The sequence below is a fragment of the Anopheles moucheti genome, chromosome 3, assembly GCF_943734755.1.
Source record: "Anopheles moucheti chromosome 3, idAnoMoucSN_F20_07, whole genome shotgun sequence".
NCBI classification, from domain to species: domain Eukaryota; kingdom Metazoa; phylum Arthropoda; class Insecta; order Diptera; family Culicidae; genus Anopheles; species Anopheles moucheti.
The window spans coordinates 59327363-59345827 of NC_069141.1; the positions used below are offsets into that span (position 1 = coordinate 59327363).

An 18465-nucleotide genomic window follows, 5' to 3' on the forward strand; every position below is an offset into this window, starting at 1 on the left:
CATCATCATCATCATCACCAGCGCGGCACACCGGAGCAGGTCGATGGCCGCCACGGGGGTCCATCGTGCGCACTATTCGTGTACCAACCAACGCGACTCGAAGAAGAAGGAGAGAGGGAAGCTTCATCGTGGCGCGAAATGAGACCCGTTTTCCACTCCCCGCCGCCAACGGGGTTTTCTCTGCCCCATAAAGCTCTCAAGGTATGCGCTCCACCAGGTCTATACAGGGGAGGGGATAAAAACACGCGCGTTTCGAGGCGGTGAAGGGTGAACGAAAAAGTAGTACAATACACTCTATTTTCTCGGTTCACGACTGCAGCTCAAACGTGCGCTGCTGCTGCTTTGCTTCGGGATTGCTTTTTTTTGTTTTTTGTTTTTCGTTTGTTGGTTTTTGCTGTGCGTCGAAAGAAGATGGTTCACTGGCTTTCGATCTACCGCAAGAAAAACTGTAGTCAGGGTTTGTGTCTTGCTGCCAACATCCCACTACAGAAAAGAGGGTTTAAAATGGACCTCAAAAGCGATTTCGATCGCTTCTCTTCCAGCATTTTTCTTTTACTAAATTAAACTTAACCCAACGTCCCACACGCAAAAACGCAAACATTAAAATAGTTCTACCTCAGAAACAACCACATCACAAATATATATGTTTATAAATGGTAAATATAGTCCTTATAGTTGCCAGCAACAACTTTCCTTTGATCGGGACAGGGTGCATGCAGCGCCAGCAGCGCTCGCTCGCGTGAGTTCATTTGTAATTAATGATGACATTAACGACATTAACGACAAACGGAAACTCACATGCAAATGAGTGCGCACTGCTGCTGTTGCTGCTCATTGCTTGGCTTTCATTCGGGTGACGTTTCCGTTTTTATTTTATATTTTTTTGTGTTTGCCTGTCAACTAGAACATAAGCGTCGGTCATTGGGCATTTGGGATGGACTACTCTACAATGGCTTCGATTGTGTGTCCTTGTTCTGGAATGATAGTCGAATTGTTAATATAATTATGTGTGAAATGTTCATTGTTTCCTCCAGCTGACTTTTTATTTTGATAGAACGAGCTACGAAAGTGCCATAAAAAGATTGATTAAATTGATTCGTGCTGGGTTTAATGAATCACTCAGTAATGAATCACTCGAATCATGAGCCGAATCTGAAGATTCACAAAACTCTTAATTCATGAATCAATACAGATTCTTTTTTTTGTTCATTCATTCCCTAAAGTCTCTAAAGATTATTTTTTCATGAAAACGGCCGTATCGATTTTTTGTACCACGTAGCGGGATAGTCAATCCTTGCTATGGGGGTTTGGTCCAGACGGGATTTTACCTCGATCCTGTCGTGTGAAGACCGGCGTCACTAAAGATTCCTCCCATCCCATCCCTAAAGATCGTTTGATCTCAATGAAATTTTCATTAATCTTTTTTTCTAAATCTTCATTAATCCCTAAAGATCCATTGATCTCAATGAAATTTTCATTAATCTTTAATTAAATTAACTAATCTTGAGAGCATTATCATTAATGAGCTTGAGAGTTCTTTCAATTTAATTCATTTCAAGTAAACCTGTAATTGAATTAAATATTTACTATTTCAAAACGCTATCCTTATTTTTAAATCTTTTATAAAAAATATCATTCTTTACTGATAAGAGGACTTATCTGATGCCTTGTTCTGTATAGAATCGAAGCCTATATCTGTTATCAGAACTATTTTATGCTTTATTACAGAAAGTTTAAAAAAATCAAAGTAAGTCATAAGTACAATCATTAATGTTTAGAGATTCGTTAATCTTCAAAACACAGATCAAGAGTAATATATGCGATTTAAATATTCATTCTAATTAACCAATCTGAATCACAGTCAGCCAACACTACATGGGACCATTCTGTCTAGCTACTGCAAAAGCTTCTTTTATTGCCAGTTGTTCCCTTTCATGGAGGCAAGCTGGTTGTATTCCTTAACGTCTCAATTAAAGTTAGAAACAAAAACCAAAAACAGCAAACAGTATAAATGTTTTTCATACAACGGAAATACCCCACAAAACAGCATACTAAAAGGTGCATTGCTCTATTGGAATGAAAGGAGCAATACATTTACAGAGAAAAAAACTACATCACTCTCTCATTGCACACAATACAACAATGCACACGTGGAAACACAAGCACACACACACACTCCAAACATGCGAGTATGACGCACATAAGAAAAGGAAAGAATTCTTAAATCGCATCTGAGAGGCGAATCTGTTGATAGTGTATAACGACAGTGGAACAAGACGAATGATTAAAGCAAGCACACCAACGCTACAAGTGTTTGTGAGCGAAACTGCAGCGTGCAGTGCCAAACGTGCCGCAGGGCAGGTGGCAGGAGTGTTGGTGTTGCGATGCACATTAATTCTTCCCGCACGATGCGCATACAAAAATTGCATCGTCTTCCGTAGCACCGTTCCTTCACTCCACAGGGAAAAAAATACTACCAACACATACTAATACTACTAATGCACACCAAAATCGGTTAGTGATTAACTCAGAAGACGCACTAGTGTTGAATCTTTTTCTTGCGATTTTTTGAAAAGTTATTTAACAATTATTACGCTCCGTTCCTTTTATCGTGCGCCAAAATGATCGATCGTTCATCACACAACGATCGTCGTAAATGATCTGACAAGCAGCACTTATCAAAACACGCATTAACAAAGTGTGTATAGTTGCTTCGGGAGCCAAGATCAACACAGTGAGGTATGACATTCTCGTGCGATCGAAGTAATTGGCAAGGGTTTGGGACAGTAGGGCAGGGAAACCCCTTTTTTAGCACTGTGAGCGATTCACTCGATACGCATCGTTTCGCGACGTTTTGACGGCACACAACTACCACCAACAAGACACCAACACACACAATTCACGGGGTAGTATCGCAAACGTTTCGCTTCGTGAGGTTTTAATTTATTTTTTTTTTTTTTTGTACCACTCTCCTCACTATTTTCCAGAGTAACTCACCATCATAAATCCAGAGCATGGGGGCAAAGCAAATAACAACAGCAAAAAAGTATACTAAATGTCACATTCAGCAGCGTATTGCTGCTACACCTCACCAAACGCCGAGCACACACACGGCACACACCAGCGCGCACAAGTGATCATAAACAAGTGGGCACTCATCATAACTTGTTTTTGCTTCCACGCAACCCTCCCTTCCTCCCTCTGCCTGCTTCCCTTCGTTTCCCCTGCTTTCTGCCAAAGTATTTGTGTGCGGTAATGTATATGCGCATACGCAAGCGCTAGTGCCGTTTTTCATTTAATTTAAAGCCGAAACAAACAAACGTCGGGAGAGCCGGCGCGAGATGTGTGTTTACTTATTCTGAACTGGCCTTGAAATTTTACAGCGAGAACTATTTTAAACCCCCCGTTCTCCTCAATGTTTAGCATATATGTGGCCGATAGATAGCGCCACAGAGTAACTATGTTGGCGATGTTGGAATAATGCCGAAAAAGGAAGTTATTATTGTGAATCATGTTGGGGCATGAAATAATAGTAAACAAACTGCTACTTCAATAGCAACATTGTCAAAAGTTCGAGCTACATAGATATCAACGGCAACTTTCAACTTCAAAATGAAAAACAAACAACGCTTCTGTTAACAAACTCGGTGTATGTGTGTAAATGCTCGACCCGATAAAGCATAAAGCATATATGAGTAACATCCCAAAGCACACGCATACACACGCTTAATGTTTCCTTGCGGGAGGGCCGACGTAAGAACATTGATCGTCGGGACGTGTTAGGAACGCGAAGGAATGCGTCCGAAAAGAGCATTAGAGTACGATGGGACACAACGATGCTGCTATGCGCATGATTACCAGCCAAGGTAGAGAGCGAAACGGTCTCCCCCCCCCCCTTGTTGGATCTAAATGAAGCACAACACTGGCGCTGCCGGATTGCAACACAGGAGGGGAGAAACCAATGAAAATACAACATTTTATCAACATAAATTAATACCGACGATTTTAATATTCAATATTTGGGGTTCGTTTTGCTTTTTTTTAAGTTCACGAGAAGCTGTGATTTGTGTACGCGAATAGCGTGGGACCATGACTCACACAACTCGTTTCTAATGTTGATGAGCTACCGTTAGCTGAACGATCGTCACCCGGTGGTTGTTGATCAACCCCGGGCTTGTTGATGAGTCAGAACGACTTATGGAGAGATTTGAATTTCTCTCTTTCGAAAATCTTTTCGCTCTTCGGCTCTAACCGGGCAAACAACCAACGGAAATTAGTTATGTTTCAATACAAGCACAGAACGCATACTACCACATCGGTCATTTTGATTGGTACGCTTCATTCTAATAACATTTAATTTCTTAGTTTTAAAAATTCTAACGCAGTTTTATGCATAGCTTTTCATACATTATATAATAAATACTCAAACAAAAACACAATTAATCTTCGAACAACATCAACGCTTAAAACGCTTGGAAGCTACAGTATTGATACTTGAAGTTAAAGAGTTCTAGCGTATTTAATGCAATTTACACCATAAATCAAAAAAAGTATGACATTTAAACTTATTTTAAATTAAACTCGTTAACTACGACATTCACGCAAAATTGCATTAAAGCATTAAAGAGTTTAAAGAACGCATAAATTGTAGCTGAACAGAACCTTCAGAACATAACGAATTCCCTTGTTAATATGAAAATCAAATCTAATTATTCCTTCTAAAATAATCGCTGCTGGTGATGTACACAAATACTAATGTAAAATACTAAATGCTTCGTCATTATTTATGTGAATAATAACAGCAAAAACCGCTCTCAGTAAAGATTGCTTTACACATTTAGAACGATAAACTCATATTAAATTTCAATACAGATTTTTTTTTTATTTCTTCAAGAACGGCCAGGCCGTATTGCTTCAGTAAATAAATTATTAAGTATTAATATTTATAATTGAACATTAAATTAAGTTTATCTTCATAAACGATCGAAAAAAAAGAGATAAAAAGAATTCGATAATTAATTTAATCCACCCAGCGTGTCGGATCGAATCTCATGTAGATCGGTTTTCGCATGGGAAAGGTTGACTTTTCGCAGTCTCTAAATTACAACCAGGGGCGAAAAGTCCGAGAGCAACACCGATTTGGGTGAAATTGCGATACAAACCCGGCGAAAGTTCATCCGCCACGTCAAAGAATCGTCGTGAACATCGGATGAACTGCACGTCGTTATGCACAGTTTTATGACATTGAATGCCGGATTTGTGAAATCATATGGTGGTATTGCGATATTTATGTTGCTATTGTGATACTATTAACGTAATCGCATGCTATCAAATGAAAACATTACCAAATCTATTGAAAACCAATCCCGCTATATTGAGAAGCTCGAGAAAAGTCTTTTAACAATTATATCGCTAAATCGTTCAACTAAGAAAATACAATGTTGCACAGCTGTCTGGCGCTAAAGCAAAATTACTACCCAAGCCAAAGTACCAATAAAACCCTCCCTCTCTCATGTTAAAGGGATTGAACAAAACAACGATCGTGCTGCCCGCAAAGTAAAGCCGGTATGATCGTATCGGGACATTTGCTTTTGCCGAACGAAATTGGCCAACGGTAGGAAGATAGGCGATATTATATTGCCTTCCCACGAGAGCAATGCCAATCTCACCAACGGGCCGGGAAAACGATCGTTTTACGAGTTTTACCGCATTTACGATCGTGAGTGCAACAGCCTGGCGTTGTGGTGTGGCGCACATGGTGCGCGATGCATAAGGCCGGGTGCAATTATCACATACTTAATAATAAAAACGCCATAAAACACACAACGCACGACACATCTATGCACCTATTTAAGGATGTGTGTGTGTGTGTAGTAAAAAGGAACTTAATGATACATTTTAACGACACTCGATCGGACAATACACAAAATGATGATTGTTTAATTAAAAAAAATGGTTCGTTGGTCCCATTTCATACACCTGTTCTTCGTTCCGAAGGTGATCCAATTCTTTTTCCTTTGCGTTAAGCTCAGCTAGTGCTTATCAACTTCGCTTTAAAATTAGACTTCCGTTAATTAAACTCCAATGCGGCTAATTGCAAACCTTTAACCGCTGGTGGCGCTCACTTTGCTACCAATCTCTTTGGGGGTCTCTCGCCTACAGGAAGCTACAGCTCTAGTTTTCTATATCAGCAAAATAAACACCACCGTACCCGATAAGATGATGATAAAAATGACGTAGCACCATTCACCGATAGCCCTCCGAAAGGGGGGAGTGTGAAAAAACATCCGAGAAAAGAAAAAATAGATCTTGACCACAGCGGACATGAACACACTCAGGGTTGTGCCTTGTTCCGTTGGATGCATGATAACAATCCCAAATATGCCGGGGAAGACGACAGTGCCAGGCCATAAAAGCAGGAAATAAAAAGAATCGCGCTGCATGTTACCGGTATCAATTGTCCGCATCGGTTGATAAGAGTTCGCTCTCTCTCTCTCTCTGTTTCTCGCTTCCCATCGGAAGGTTGGTGGAACGACCTGAACACAAGCATAACGCGCACAGCAGAAGCAATGGGATGTTTGTCAGCTAACGCACAACAAAGTATTCGTTGCGTTAGTGTTACATTCCGCGCTTAACCGCGCACACATGTTGCGAGGCGATGGGCATCACATCAATACAACAACAACAAAGCCGTCCCCCCAAATGTGTGTCCCTCTCGCTCCATGACAGCTCCAACAATCGTACATCGTACGACAGATTCGTACACTTTTCGCAGCGGCAGTAACAACACACGACGATCGCGATTGCTTTCGATTTTCTTCAAACTGAGGCCGGTTTGTGGCGAAAGATAATGGGACCCACGGCCGATGTGGGAACACTGATTCTGTTTCAGCGCGTTTTCTTATCAAATCTTATTACTGGTCGAACGGGTTTTTTTGTTTAAACCATCCGACCTAAAACGCGGGGGGGAGGAGGGCGAACTTGATAACTGGCCACTCGATTTTGGTAGACCGCAATTTAACTTCCGTCAGCGGAGAGTTATTCGTAAACAACCAAATCAATTGTTTCGCACTGACCGCCGAACACACTCGTCGACATCGCGGTGCGAGTGATAAGGGAATGCTGAAAGGCAGAAATTAAAGTCGGCAAGCCGGGTTTCTTGTAAATGGGCATCCGATTAATGTCAGATTAATCTTAAACAAAATCACTACCGTCCAATAGCATGCCAAGTTCGCTGATCGCCAATGTGCGACTGATCGGGATATTTTAATTTTCAACATTATTTACTTTCCTACTTGTAAGATTTAATACGCAAAACTCGTTTTCGTTTAAAAAAATATTAGCATTTGCTAAGTTAAATAAACAAGTTTAACCTTATCAACAATGTTGATAGGCGGAACTTAACGATTAGAAACAATTCAAAGCTAAAATAGGTCGTTAAACTAAAGTATTGCTCAACTAAACATTTACCGTCGTAACAAATTAATTCTAGCCTTGTTTCAACAGTGATAGCTGGTTTAAAGATCACTGTGGCCTGGGCACACATAAAACAGACATAAACACACACACCACAATTATGGATTGGAATGATCTGTTTAGTGTCATTATTTCGTTGATTCCCTAAACAGTGCATGGACTACCGTGTTTTTTTTTTTCGATCTCCGCTCAACGCAACCTGCACCGGGTTCCCGTTCCACCTCTGTGCATGATTATTTGTTTGTTTGTTTGTTTTGTTTCAATTACCGCTTAACGGGAAGTTGTTATTTACACAACACGCGACCGAAGCGGAAAATTCCCAACCAAAATGGTACGGAGCAATGAAAGCATAATCAGCTTTCCATACGGCGCACAGATCGCCACACCGGGCTCTTCCGTCGGTCAGGTGTGACCCGATGACAGCTGTGCGGCGTTACGGCATGTACGTTACGCCGTAGTAACTACCTAAATTTGCAAGGTGCTACGTGGTACAAAGACGTTCTGTTTTGTTCATACATTAGGTCTTCTTTTCAAGCTATCAAAACATACTTCATTGGAAAGCACGCGACTTTCCTGTTGATCGAGGATACTTTCAATTTTGCCTTCTTCGTTGTTGTGGAATTCAGTCACTGGAGCTGAGGAATAGAGGACACTAGAATCCAAACTTCCTGGGTCCTTGCATGGGTCCTACCTCGTTAATTGGCACACACAATAGCTCTAAATATGTAGACCAACAAAAAGTCTAGACGGAACCTTTTTTGAAAGATTAGATCTTCTTTGCTGATGGGATTTGGTCTGATATTTCGACTACTAAAATTAATCCTAAAAACTGCCAAGCCGTTTTTTTATTTATTTATTTCACTAACAATTAATCGGTCTGGTACGACATGGACCTTGACCCTTGTATACTTAAATTGAGGTGTAAGCTTAGTTTTGTCTATTGTCGAGGGCGTACGAATCTAAAATCTTAACCTTAAAACACTGAGTACTTATGTTGAAATCGAATAGTTCAAAATGTGTGTTAAACTGCCTACACATTATCAAAAAAGGATCGTTGTACGATGCTACCGTTCTTCTATAATCATTGTGCAGAAAAGCTCTTTGTCTGTAATTTCTACCTGGTGCGTATACGTTTACATTTTTTAGCAACTTTTAGGTGCGTCAATTTCATGTCTAAGCAGTTTAGCGATGAACACACTTTGTAGGGTTTTTCGCCGGTGCTCGAGTGATTGCAGCCCTAGCAACAGACATCGTGTGCGATAGTCGGGCATGCTGAAGTTCCCTCTCCAAGGGAGACACCGAACCGCGACCTTAGTAAATCGTCGTTGAACAGATTCAAGCTTATTACACCACACAGCAGTTTGGGGACACCATACTATACAGCTAAACTCGAGAATTGATCGTACTAAACAGACGTACAAACATTTTAAACATAGAGGATCTCTGAATTCTACATATTGTCGAGTTTTGGTTAAAACTCGTGGAGTCTGCATCTAAGTTACACACGATGACTTCGGGCAAAGCAGTATTGTGGCGTTCCGATGGTGTATTTATACCGGTGCCGGTCTTCACACGACAGGACCGGTAGATAATCCCATTCGAGAAAAATCCTCCGTACGGACTGACTATTCGGCAGCAAGTAAATAAACCCAAAGAAAGCCAGAAATGGAAAGCCTAGATCTCATGAGGTTGTTGTGTCGCTAACAAAGAAGAAGAAGAAATAGTAGTATACTTTCATAAATATTTAACTTACATTTAAATTTATTACATACGTTATTGCTTACGGACTATTGTAGTCCTTTACGCACTATTCTTGAGCGCAATACATTAGTTTTACTCGTTTGTTTGACAGACGCCAGTCTTAAGATGTAAGCTTTCTAACTTAAAGTGTGATAAACCCCGTACCCTTCCCGTGTAATTTACAATTCCTCCCCCAATAACTTACCAAAGCGAAGAAGTTTGTGTGGCAATCTTCCAAACTGGCGCCGTTAGTTTGGTGATTCTGGTGCGTCATGCTTGTATTGTTGTAACGTACATTTTCTTACAGACGAACAGGTGTAATAGTTAAAAGCGTGGGGTTTTTTGCGACCGAAGAAAAAGCCTAAGCGATTTACTAGGCGGTGCCGTGGTGTGCCGTGCAGGGCTGGTGGATGGTACACACGATCGAGCGCACCGCAACACTAAGTAAGAAACACACAACATAAACACGCATACACGCGCGCGCACAAACACACCGTAGATAATATCTTATCTATTTTCTTTCACACGTTTGCTTTATCTGCCACTTCTTAGCGGTACAATAATTTATCTTTTTTTTTTCTTCTCTCTATCGCTCTTTACACTGAGCTGGCTCGTGCCATCCGATTTGATGCACCCACCACTATTTATTGGGGCAGCAGCATGGATTGCAGCTGCATCGTGCGTACACGGTGGCCGCGTTGTTGTTGCAGTAGGTAAACCGTAAACAACAACATTTGCACACTTCTTATTTTACACACACACACACCGCACATCCATCTACACACAAGCGCGTACGTTTAATTGCACTAAATACGGTACGGTACCACTTTTTTCTCCTGACACTCTCTCTCACACACGCTCGCTCTCTCCCTTTCACGCGCACACACACTACCGCCGTTAACAGGGGGTAGGCGCTGTAGAAAGGTAAACGAACAATTTTTTGCTTCAATTTCTCTACAATATTGCAACCTTTTCTTTCTTCATTTGATGCACTTTCTCTTTAGGGGGCGCTAGCGTAATGCTTCTGCTACTTGGACCCACTGTACTACTATTTTTTATGCTATATATACTCCACGCGCTACTTCGTTTTACACACAATTTTACACACGTACACGCAGCGAGAGAGCAGGGGGTACCTACTCTGTCTCACTTTTCTTGCGATAAATACATTAAAATACACATACTTTACACGCACTGTGGGCGACACTTTTCATTACAATTTTTTAACACGACCGTACCCACACGCACGTCGTCGACTTTTCACGCACAGTCGAAAACGCGACAAAGAAAACGGTATCCTTGCTGTATTGACGCTGGTGCTGGCTAGCTACTACTGCTGGAAGAGAAACCTTCTTCGCAAGCACACACTTTCGCAATCCATGACGGCGACGGCCGAACGAGCGAACGACGAATGAACGACGGACGAGCGCCTACTGCGAGCGGTGGTTTTAGTCCGCGTCGAGAGTTTACATGTGTGTATGTGTGCGCGACTCCGATCAGCACATCACGCACACATGCTATCGCGCGCGACAACCATTCGCACACGCACACAACCGAAACAACACACCCAAGCGACGGCGGCGATTAAGGGCGAATAATTATTACACGCTGGTGTGATTGTGTGCTGGTACCGATTGGTAGCAGTGTGCAGTAGTAGCCGTGTTGCATTCGACCGAAATGTTGCTGCTGTTTCAAACTCGATCATCCGTTTTTTTTGCTTTTGCTCTTTTCGTTATAAATTCTCTTCTCGCCGTACAACGCAACTGCGGGCACATACGCGCTTTCGCCTTTTGTCACTTTTTTTTTCGTCTTCTTCTCGATCAATGCACTTTTACACGCGTGAAGAGCGTTTTCTTTCCACGTTATGCACCTTTGCTTTGTTGTTGTTGGCCACCCTTTGATTGGGTGGTTGGAAGAAAATCGTTACTTCGTCCTGTTCACCTGGACCCTCTGCCTTTTCGATATTGCACTTCACACCGCACACTTTGCGTTTGCACCTACTCGGGATCGTTTTGGCACAACACCGTCGGAGCGTTGACGCAGATAGGACACCGTTGAAAAGCGCACATGCTGCTTCCCCACTTGCTAGACACAGACGATTGATCGATTCGCGTTAAAGTCTGCTGGTGCGGCTGCTGACTGATGCTGCTGCTTTCTGCTCTCGCTGCCGACTTACGAACCGCACACACTGAAACGGGCGGAGAAGGAAAAGATAGAAAACGGTTGGTTACACACGATGGACACAAGCGACGAAACCCCGTAACACCGTGTTACGAACAAAAAAAAGCACCCCGTCGATAGAAAGTGGTACACAAATCGATGAACACATCTACTACCACCACCAACCAACCGTTCCCGTGTCGACTTCAGGCTTGTTCGTCATCGACCAGAAGAGCGCGCCCGTGTGTTCGCCCATCGCGAATGGAATTCAAATTCAGAGAGGTGTATCCGTACACACCACCAAAGCCACAGGGCCAACAGCAGCATCAGCAGGTGAAGAGACGGTATTGCTGAGCGGAAGGGGAAAAAAGAAGCAGGAGGGAAAACTCGCTGCGCCAATTCGAAGAAGGTCGATCGCGACTTGTCTCCTCTGTGTCGGTGTGTTTGTATGCGTGCCAGCGTGTGTGGGTGCGCACGCGATGAGAAATTATAATGACGCCGTCCCTTTCTGGCGAAACCCCTGCACTCACACGCCAGAAAGCGTGTGAGAGCGTAGCAGGGTTTTCCTAACCTTTCCGTATCACATACATCACACGCACACAACACGGTACGATGCACACACAAACAAAAACATATATACACGGTTGCGAACTGTCTCCACTCTAATTTCTTTCCCTTCATTAGCGCTCTGGAAATGTTCGTACTTTTTGAATTTTTAAATCATTTCACTCACCATGGACGACTCACCACTCACTACTCACAATGCGTCAATTATCGAAATAATAAGCAATATCACAAGGTTGTCGCGTAATATGTCCTTCGATCGGTTGAGTGGCCGTGTAAATCGAAATACCCTACTTAACTTATACCCTTTAGGCCACGGTGTTTTACCCTGTTTGTGTGTGCGTGTATGTGTCGGTGTGCGGCATTTCCGAAAGGTACAATGCACGCAGTCGTCCGTCCGTCCTCTACACGGTAAGAAGTGTGCGTACGGGCGGCACGATAGAAACCTTAAAACACACACAACACGATACTTGTGCGTCTCACAACGCCATATCAATTATCGTGGCTCTTCACGCTCGCCGAGCTCTACCGAGGGAAACGGTATCGTAACATTATTTCGCAGCATTGCACGCACACCACCGCAAAGCACCGTCCTACGCGAGAAACGGGTGTACAAATTGATCAGGTTCCGGACACGAATCTCTCTAATCTTATCTTTGACATTTACAAGAAACACAAAGTACGAAACGATTGCAAATTAGAGCAATGAAATGAGAACGGAGAACACAAAACCAAAGAAACAGTTCCACTTTGTTAACATTAACCTACACTGCGTCTCAAACCACTGTTATCCTGCTGGTGAGATACATCCTGTGTAAAGGACATTCATTTCTCTCACGCACACATAAAGCTTCGGTCAGCTTCGCTCGCTAGGCGACAAGATTGCTGCGATTGTATGTGTTTTTGATACGCCGAAAATCAATCCCACAGTGGTGTGCGTGATCCATCAACATCTCCCGTTTGTTACCTACACTATGCAATGGGGACAGATAGCCAAAGAAACAAGTTTTCCACCTTCGCCGAGTGCGCATCGCACACACAGCCCGTTGGGAAAGCAAATGCGAAAATGGACCGTGTCTTTATTTCTGCTTCTGCTGCTTCATTTTCATATTTTCTTCTTTTTTTGCTACTTTACGGGACACGAACTCACCGTATGATACGCACACACGGGGAAAAAGGTGCGAATCGCATCGCAGCCAATGATCGTAATACGTCAGTGTGTGCACGCGTAAACACACGCACACACACTCTCTACACCTTAAATGAAAGATTCCACCAAGTGTCGCACTAGGCAGTATATGAGCTCAGTATAACAACTCATCTCATCTCACTTCACAAACGCACAAAATACGCAGCGATTAATTATTCACCTTTACGAGATGATTTTAAACTTCAATTAACACAACGTTCCTACTGGCCGCAACCACAGCGATCTGGTTTGCTGCTGGTTATTTATTTTCTTAGTGAAACGAGGCCACCACTACCACGGCAACTGTTACGCACAGTTCTCTCGGCATGCTACGATTCAAAAAATTCGCTTACATCTCACCAACACTCACACGCACGCGAACTTCTCGCTCTCGCGCTTATTCGGCTGCGTAGGGCACGGTGCAGGGGTTTCGCTTTGAACGGTGGGTAGATTGAGAGGAAAGCAAGCCGTTTAAATCTACAAAGGAAATGCCCTACAAAAAAACCCCGATGTATGGTGGCAAAATGTAGTGAACTACCCGTGAACTCACCAAAATTAGGAATCTTTTGGATTGCTTTGCATCACGCGTCACGAGTGCGTATACTATTCCCTTAGTTTTATCTTTAATTTCCACAATTTACTCGCACGGGGCGACACTACTGGTAATAATAAATACGCGCACGCTTACTTCCGGATCGCTTTCAAGACCCGAAATTTCGCGAGAGTGTGAGAGCTGAGCACTTTTCTTTTTAATCACTGGTAGACGGGTTTGCACGAAAGATTTTGCTCACCCGTTGCGCCCGTCTTTCAGCAATTGGCTTACTCACTTGGCTGGTACAGCTTTTTCTACGCCTGCTTGCTCATGCTCGCGCCGGGGGCAGAGTCATCGATCCGATTCGTTTTTTAAAATAGCCATCAGAGTCACTGACGAGCGTGTGGGGATGCTTGACGCCTCTGTAGCACCGCCACTATACTGTACAGGGCGCACGGTTGGCTTTTCGAGGCCTACACAAATTCACCGTGTACGGACATGAACAGCACTGAGTAAAGGATACACAGCATCACTGTGCGCAAAACACACATACGCACTAGACGGACAACTTTTAGCGGACAGCATACGAGTAGTATGATGCACGACAAAGTGATATATAAAATACGCCAAGCAAGTGGTGTAACGTAGGGCACATTGACAAACTGAAGAAGAAGTCAAAGAAGGGAGCAATTTGACAGCTGAAAATACAGCTGTCAACAATCCATTTTGCTGGCATACGGAATTACAGGGGTTTTCATTGGAACGAAAGAAAATATAACAGAAAATTTATCTATATAATAGATAAAACAAGGACAAACTCATAATAATTCGAAAATACACACTAAGAAGATAGTACTTAAGTGTTCTATAGTAAATCAACGAGCGGTGCACACATTACTCTATTATATATTGATCCATCCTTTTGTGGGTATAACTTGGTTACACACTCCAGTTCTGGTATTTGCTTTGGAATGGAAACGATGAAAATTTTGTAAAATGATGCTGATAAATTCCGTGAACCCGTTTGACCCATGCCACGTTTGCTCACACCAGAGCAGATTTTGATTTAGAGCATTGTTTGGAGCTGTTCAAGCGCTATAAGTTTTTTGGCATCGGTTTATGACAATAAATGGATCTAGAGTTTAATGAATCTGGCGCTTTGTTGCTGCGGGAACAAAATTCGGAATGCTGGTTCCGCCGCCGTAGGTTGGCCACGCAAGTCTCGTTCACCTTTCAGATCAGCTCGGACCGGACGTTAGGCTTCGTATCTGGGTTCCCCAGGGTGAGTTTCTAACGGTGGACCTGTTCTTTCACTAGAAGGGCCGTAGAGGTGAAGGCGCTCTTAGTTATTCGGGTCGGACACTAGCCTGTTGTTCTGAATAAACAGAATAAGTATCTATCGTGAACCTCCGTTCAATTCCAGTACCAACCCGGCGACTTGAAGATACCGTGGTTAGGTTTGAAGTACAAGTGAAGTTGATTAACAATTTCTCCTGCTTATATACTAACAACATGTCTGGAGATTTGAAAGCGAAAGCGATATGAACGATATAATCGTTCTCCTTACGTTGGCAAATCTTATATTGAATGGTCGAATCATTCTTCTTACTTTAGCCTATCTTGCATTGTGAGATTAACGATAGAATCAATCTCCTTACGTTAGCAAATCTTTCATTGTCGGGTGTACCTGCCCGTTGGCGGTCGTATGGTGTCAGCTTATTTGCGATAATTATTTCTTAACAGTATCGTTGAAAGCGACTAAAAATGGCCTTTTGCCAGACTGATCTTTCGGAAAAAACTTAAAAAAACTTCTTGATGATTGAAATCAAACTGACACAAACAAGACATGTTTATTCCCACATTTTTTTATTCAACTGTTTTATAATAGTTATATTTATTATATAGAGTTAATTATGATCATAATAAAGGAATAAAACTTTTAAGAATTTACACTCAACATCGAGGCGGAGTCGTTAATAAGGTGCTTAAAAATAAACAACTCGATACGAATAGAGCTTTCAAAGATTTACACTAGATGGCGCTGGCAGCGTAAAAGAGGAAATTTAAATTCAATTTCCGCCACGCATAATAAAGCGTTAATTAACCGGTTAATTAACCGCGAGTGTTTTTAACTTTGCATTGTAACTTTACGTTCAAATTAAAATTTTTTACAACTTTGAAATGAATATGAATGTTTATGTATGTGTTTCTGAATAGATGAGTATCTTAACTTTGAATCAACCATACAGTAATGGTAGCTAAATCTAAGATGGTAAACCACACAATAGCTCTAGTTTTAATACGTACCGATCTAATTGCGATATGCATACAATCTCTACTGGAAGTTCTGCGATCAGATACGTCTAATGAAGTCACGAAACGGTGGTGCTAAAATGCTCATCAAAACATTTAGCCCTGTCGGTGATGGGTAATCTCCCAGCTAGCCGTTACAACCGTGGAGGCCTATGTCAAGAAACCTCTCATTTGAATACCCCAACACTATCGGTGCTCCATCACCATCCGAGGGTCAGAACCGCTGGCGATCGTTGTTCGCTCGCGAACCAACCGTAGAACGGCCGTAAATCATCCGCCAGCCGCGCACCGTGAAATGACACATTCCATTGTGGCAAATGAGCGTTGTTGTGAGCGTTTCGGTGTGCGCGGGTTCGGACGGGGTGAATTGTTTTAATGACGTGCATTGCGACGCGCCGATCGCGTTTCTTCGGCGTTGGGCATTTCTCACCGTCTGCACGTGGAGCCGCACGGCGACGCGGGTGAGTGAGATAAATTCAATTATGATAGCAAACAGGGACACGAACATGATCAGAATGCAACCGCCCATGGTGCATGGTGAAGATTGCGGTGCGGAGATATCGTGATGATTTGTGTAAAATTGTAACTTCTCGAGCGGGCTTAATTTCGGTACCGGCTTGCGAAGCTTTTCCGAGTTGCCCAATTATGGCCGTGCAGGGCCTTGAGTGGGTGGGAATTGGGAAGCACAACCATTAACTGTACTGCCCGATTTCGTTTCGTTGGTACTTTTTTTTTGGTGAGTGGGTTCCGTTCTCTACAGTAGCTGATGAGATATTATGATGTGTTAATCTTAATTTGCTCGTTTTGCTTGTCATGAGTGGCGGATTTTTTTGTTGCAGTTGGAACACCATACCAACAAACGAGATCTCTTATCGATCTTTGACCTTAATGTTAAAAGTCAGCTTATGATTGGATTAAAGCATGAGATGCTGGTGAGCGTGAGTGGATAGGGGCTAAGTTAATATTAGCCGCGAAATAATCTGAGTGGCATTGTCCACACGTCAACTGTGTCATTAACATATCTGACATCTGTCAAAACATCAGATAAGACGGAAAACGGAATATTTTGATTTCAATTGAAGCGTTGAGGACCTTTTTTGATTTATTGTATACCTGTTTGGTATGCAAAGAAATATAAGGAAACAGTCTTAATTATTGCATCAAGAAAGTAAAGGAACTATAGGGTGAACAAAAAAGTATACAAACAAATACAAAAAAATGGGTTCACAAAAGTTTCTTCGCAATACTGAAATCCAAAATTTAAGTAAGTTTCAAAAGAAATTAATTAAAACTGATATTTATGAAAACCATGGACGTTTTTTAAGAAAGATTTTTTTTTACAAATTAAAAAAATTGACGTTGACATTAAAATCTGCAATTTTTTAACTCAAGCTAACACAATCTAAACAAAATGTTATTATTAATGTTAGTTATACAACTGTTAAAATAATTGAAAAATAGCACAGCTCATAGAGCACACATATGGGGCCAAAAAGCCTTCTAAGGATCTTCCTCTCGAACGCGTCTGAGAGGGTTACGTCAGCTTTTGACAAAGTCCATGTCTCAGAGGCGTTAGTGAGTACTGTTCTATGTAGCTTCGTTCGTCGCGACAAATGTTTTCAGTAAAGAAGATTCCTTAGACTGTCTGAAAGACCGGTTAGCAGTGAGCATTCTAACTTTTAAACGAAGATAGGTGAAATTTTGTACGACTCCGAAAGAGTGATCACCTATTTGTACGATACCCCTGTGTAATTTAGAATGATATCTATGTTATCAGCGTATGCCAGGATCTAAATTGACTTATAGAAGATGGTCCCCGAAGTTTCCACCTCCGATTCGCGGATGGCGCGCTCTAGCGCTAGGTTGAAGAGTAGACAAGCTAGTATCTCCTTTGCGCAGAGCCCCGGTTGTAGCTAAGGCCCCTGAGAGTTTTCCATTCATCATCACCTGGCATGTGACGTTGATCATTGTCATTCGTACTAGTCTGGTAAATTTGGCCGGATAAAGTTTTACCTTAGCTATGCTGTCGTATGCGGCCTTGAAGTCAATGAAGAGATGGAAGCAGAGTAGCTGCTGCTTCGCCATCTTCTCTAAAATTTGCCACATGTTGAAGATCTAATCAGTGGTTGATTTTCCGTTTCGGAATCCCCTCTGATTGTTTCCAACTACATTTTCAATGAATGGGACATGTCGATCTTGTAGTATAAGGGAGAATATTTTGCAGACAGTATTCAACACCATAATACTCCTGTAATTGCTGCACTGTACCGTGCATATGGTATTTGTCCGGGTTTACTCTTTTGAGGTGTTTACTTTTCTATTTCTCTTCATATGGAATGGTAGTTTTCCCTAGTTATTAATGTGACTTGGATAATAGAGAAAACATTCCATTACGAACTTTACTTAAAATATTTTTTAAAAACCCGCTCATATTAGATTGAGATTTGAATTAAAATCTTCGAAATGTGGTTCTTCCCACTACACCCTACGA

The 18465-nt window shown here is 42.1% G+C and overlaps 1 protein-coding gene across 1 annotated transcript in view; it reads right to left on the reverse strand.

The window, feature by feature from the left end:
* Positions 1 to 14023, reverse strand: part of LOC128305487 (mediator of RNA polymerase II transcription subunit 13) — a 55475-nt gene extending 41452 nt beyond the window's left edge. The window contains exons 1-2 of the mRNA XM_053042958.1: positions 13957 to 14023; positions 9422 to 11404 (exon numbers count right to left, since the gene is read on the reverse strand). Of these exons, the coding sequence (XP_052898918.1) occupies positions 9422 to 9490 (69 nt within the window). The 5' untranslated portion in view covers positions 9491 to 11404; positions 13957 to 14023. The remainder of the gene's footprint in view (positions 1 to 9421; positions 11405 to 13956) is intronic.
* Between the last annotated feature and the right edge of the window lie 4442 nt (positions 14024 to 18465).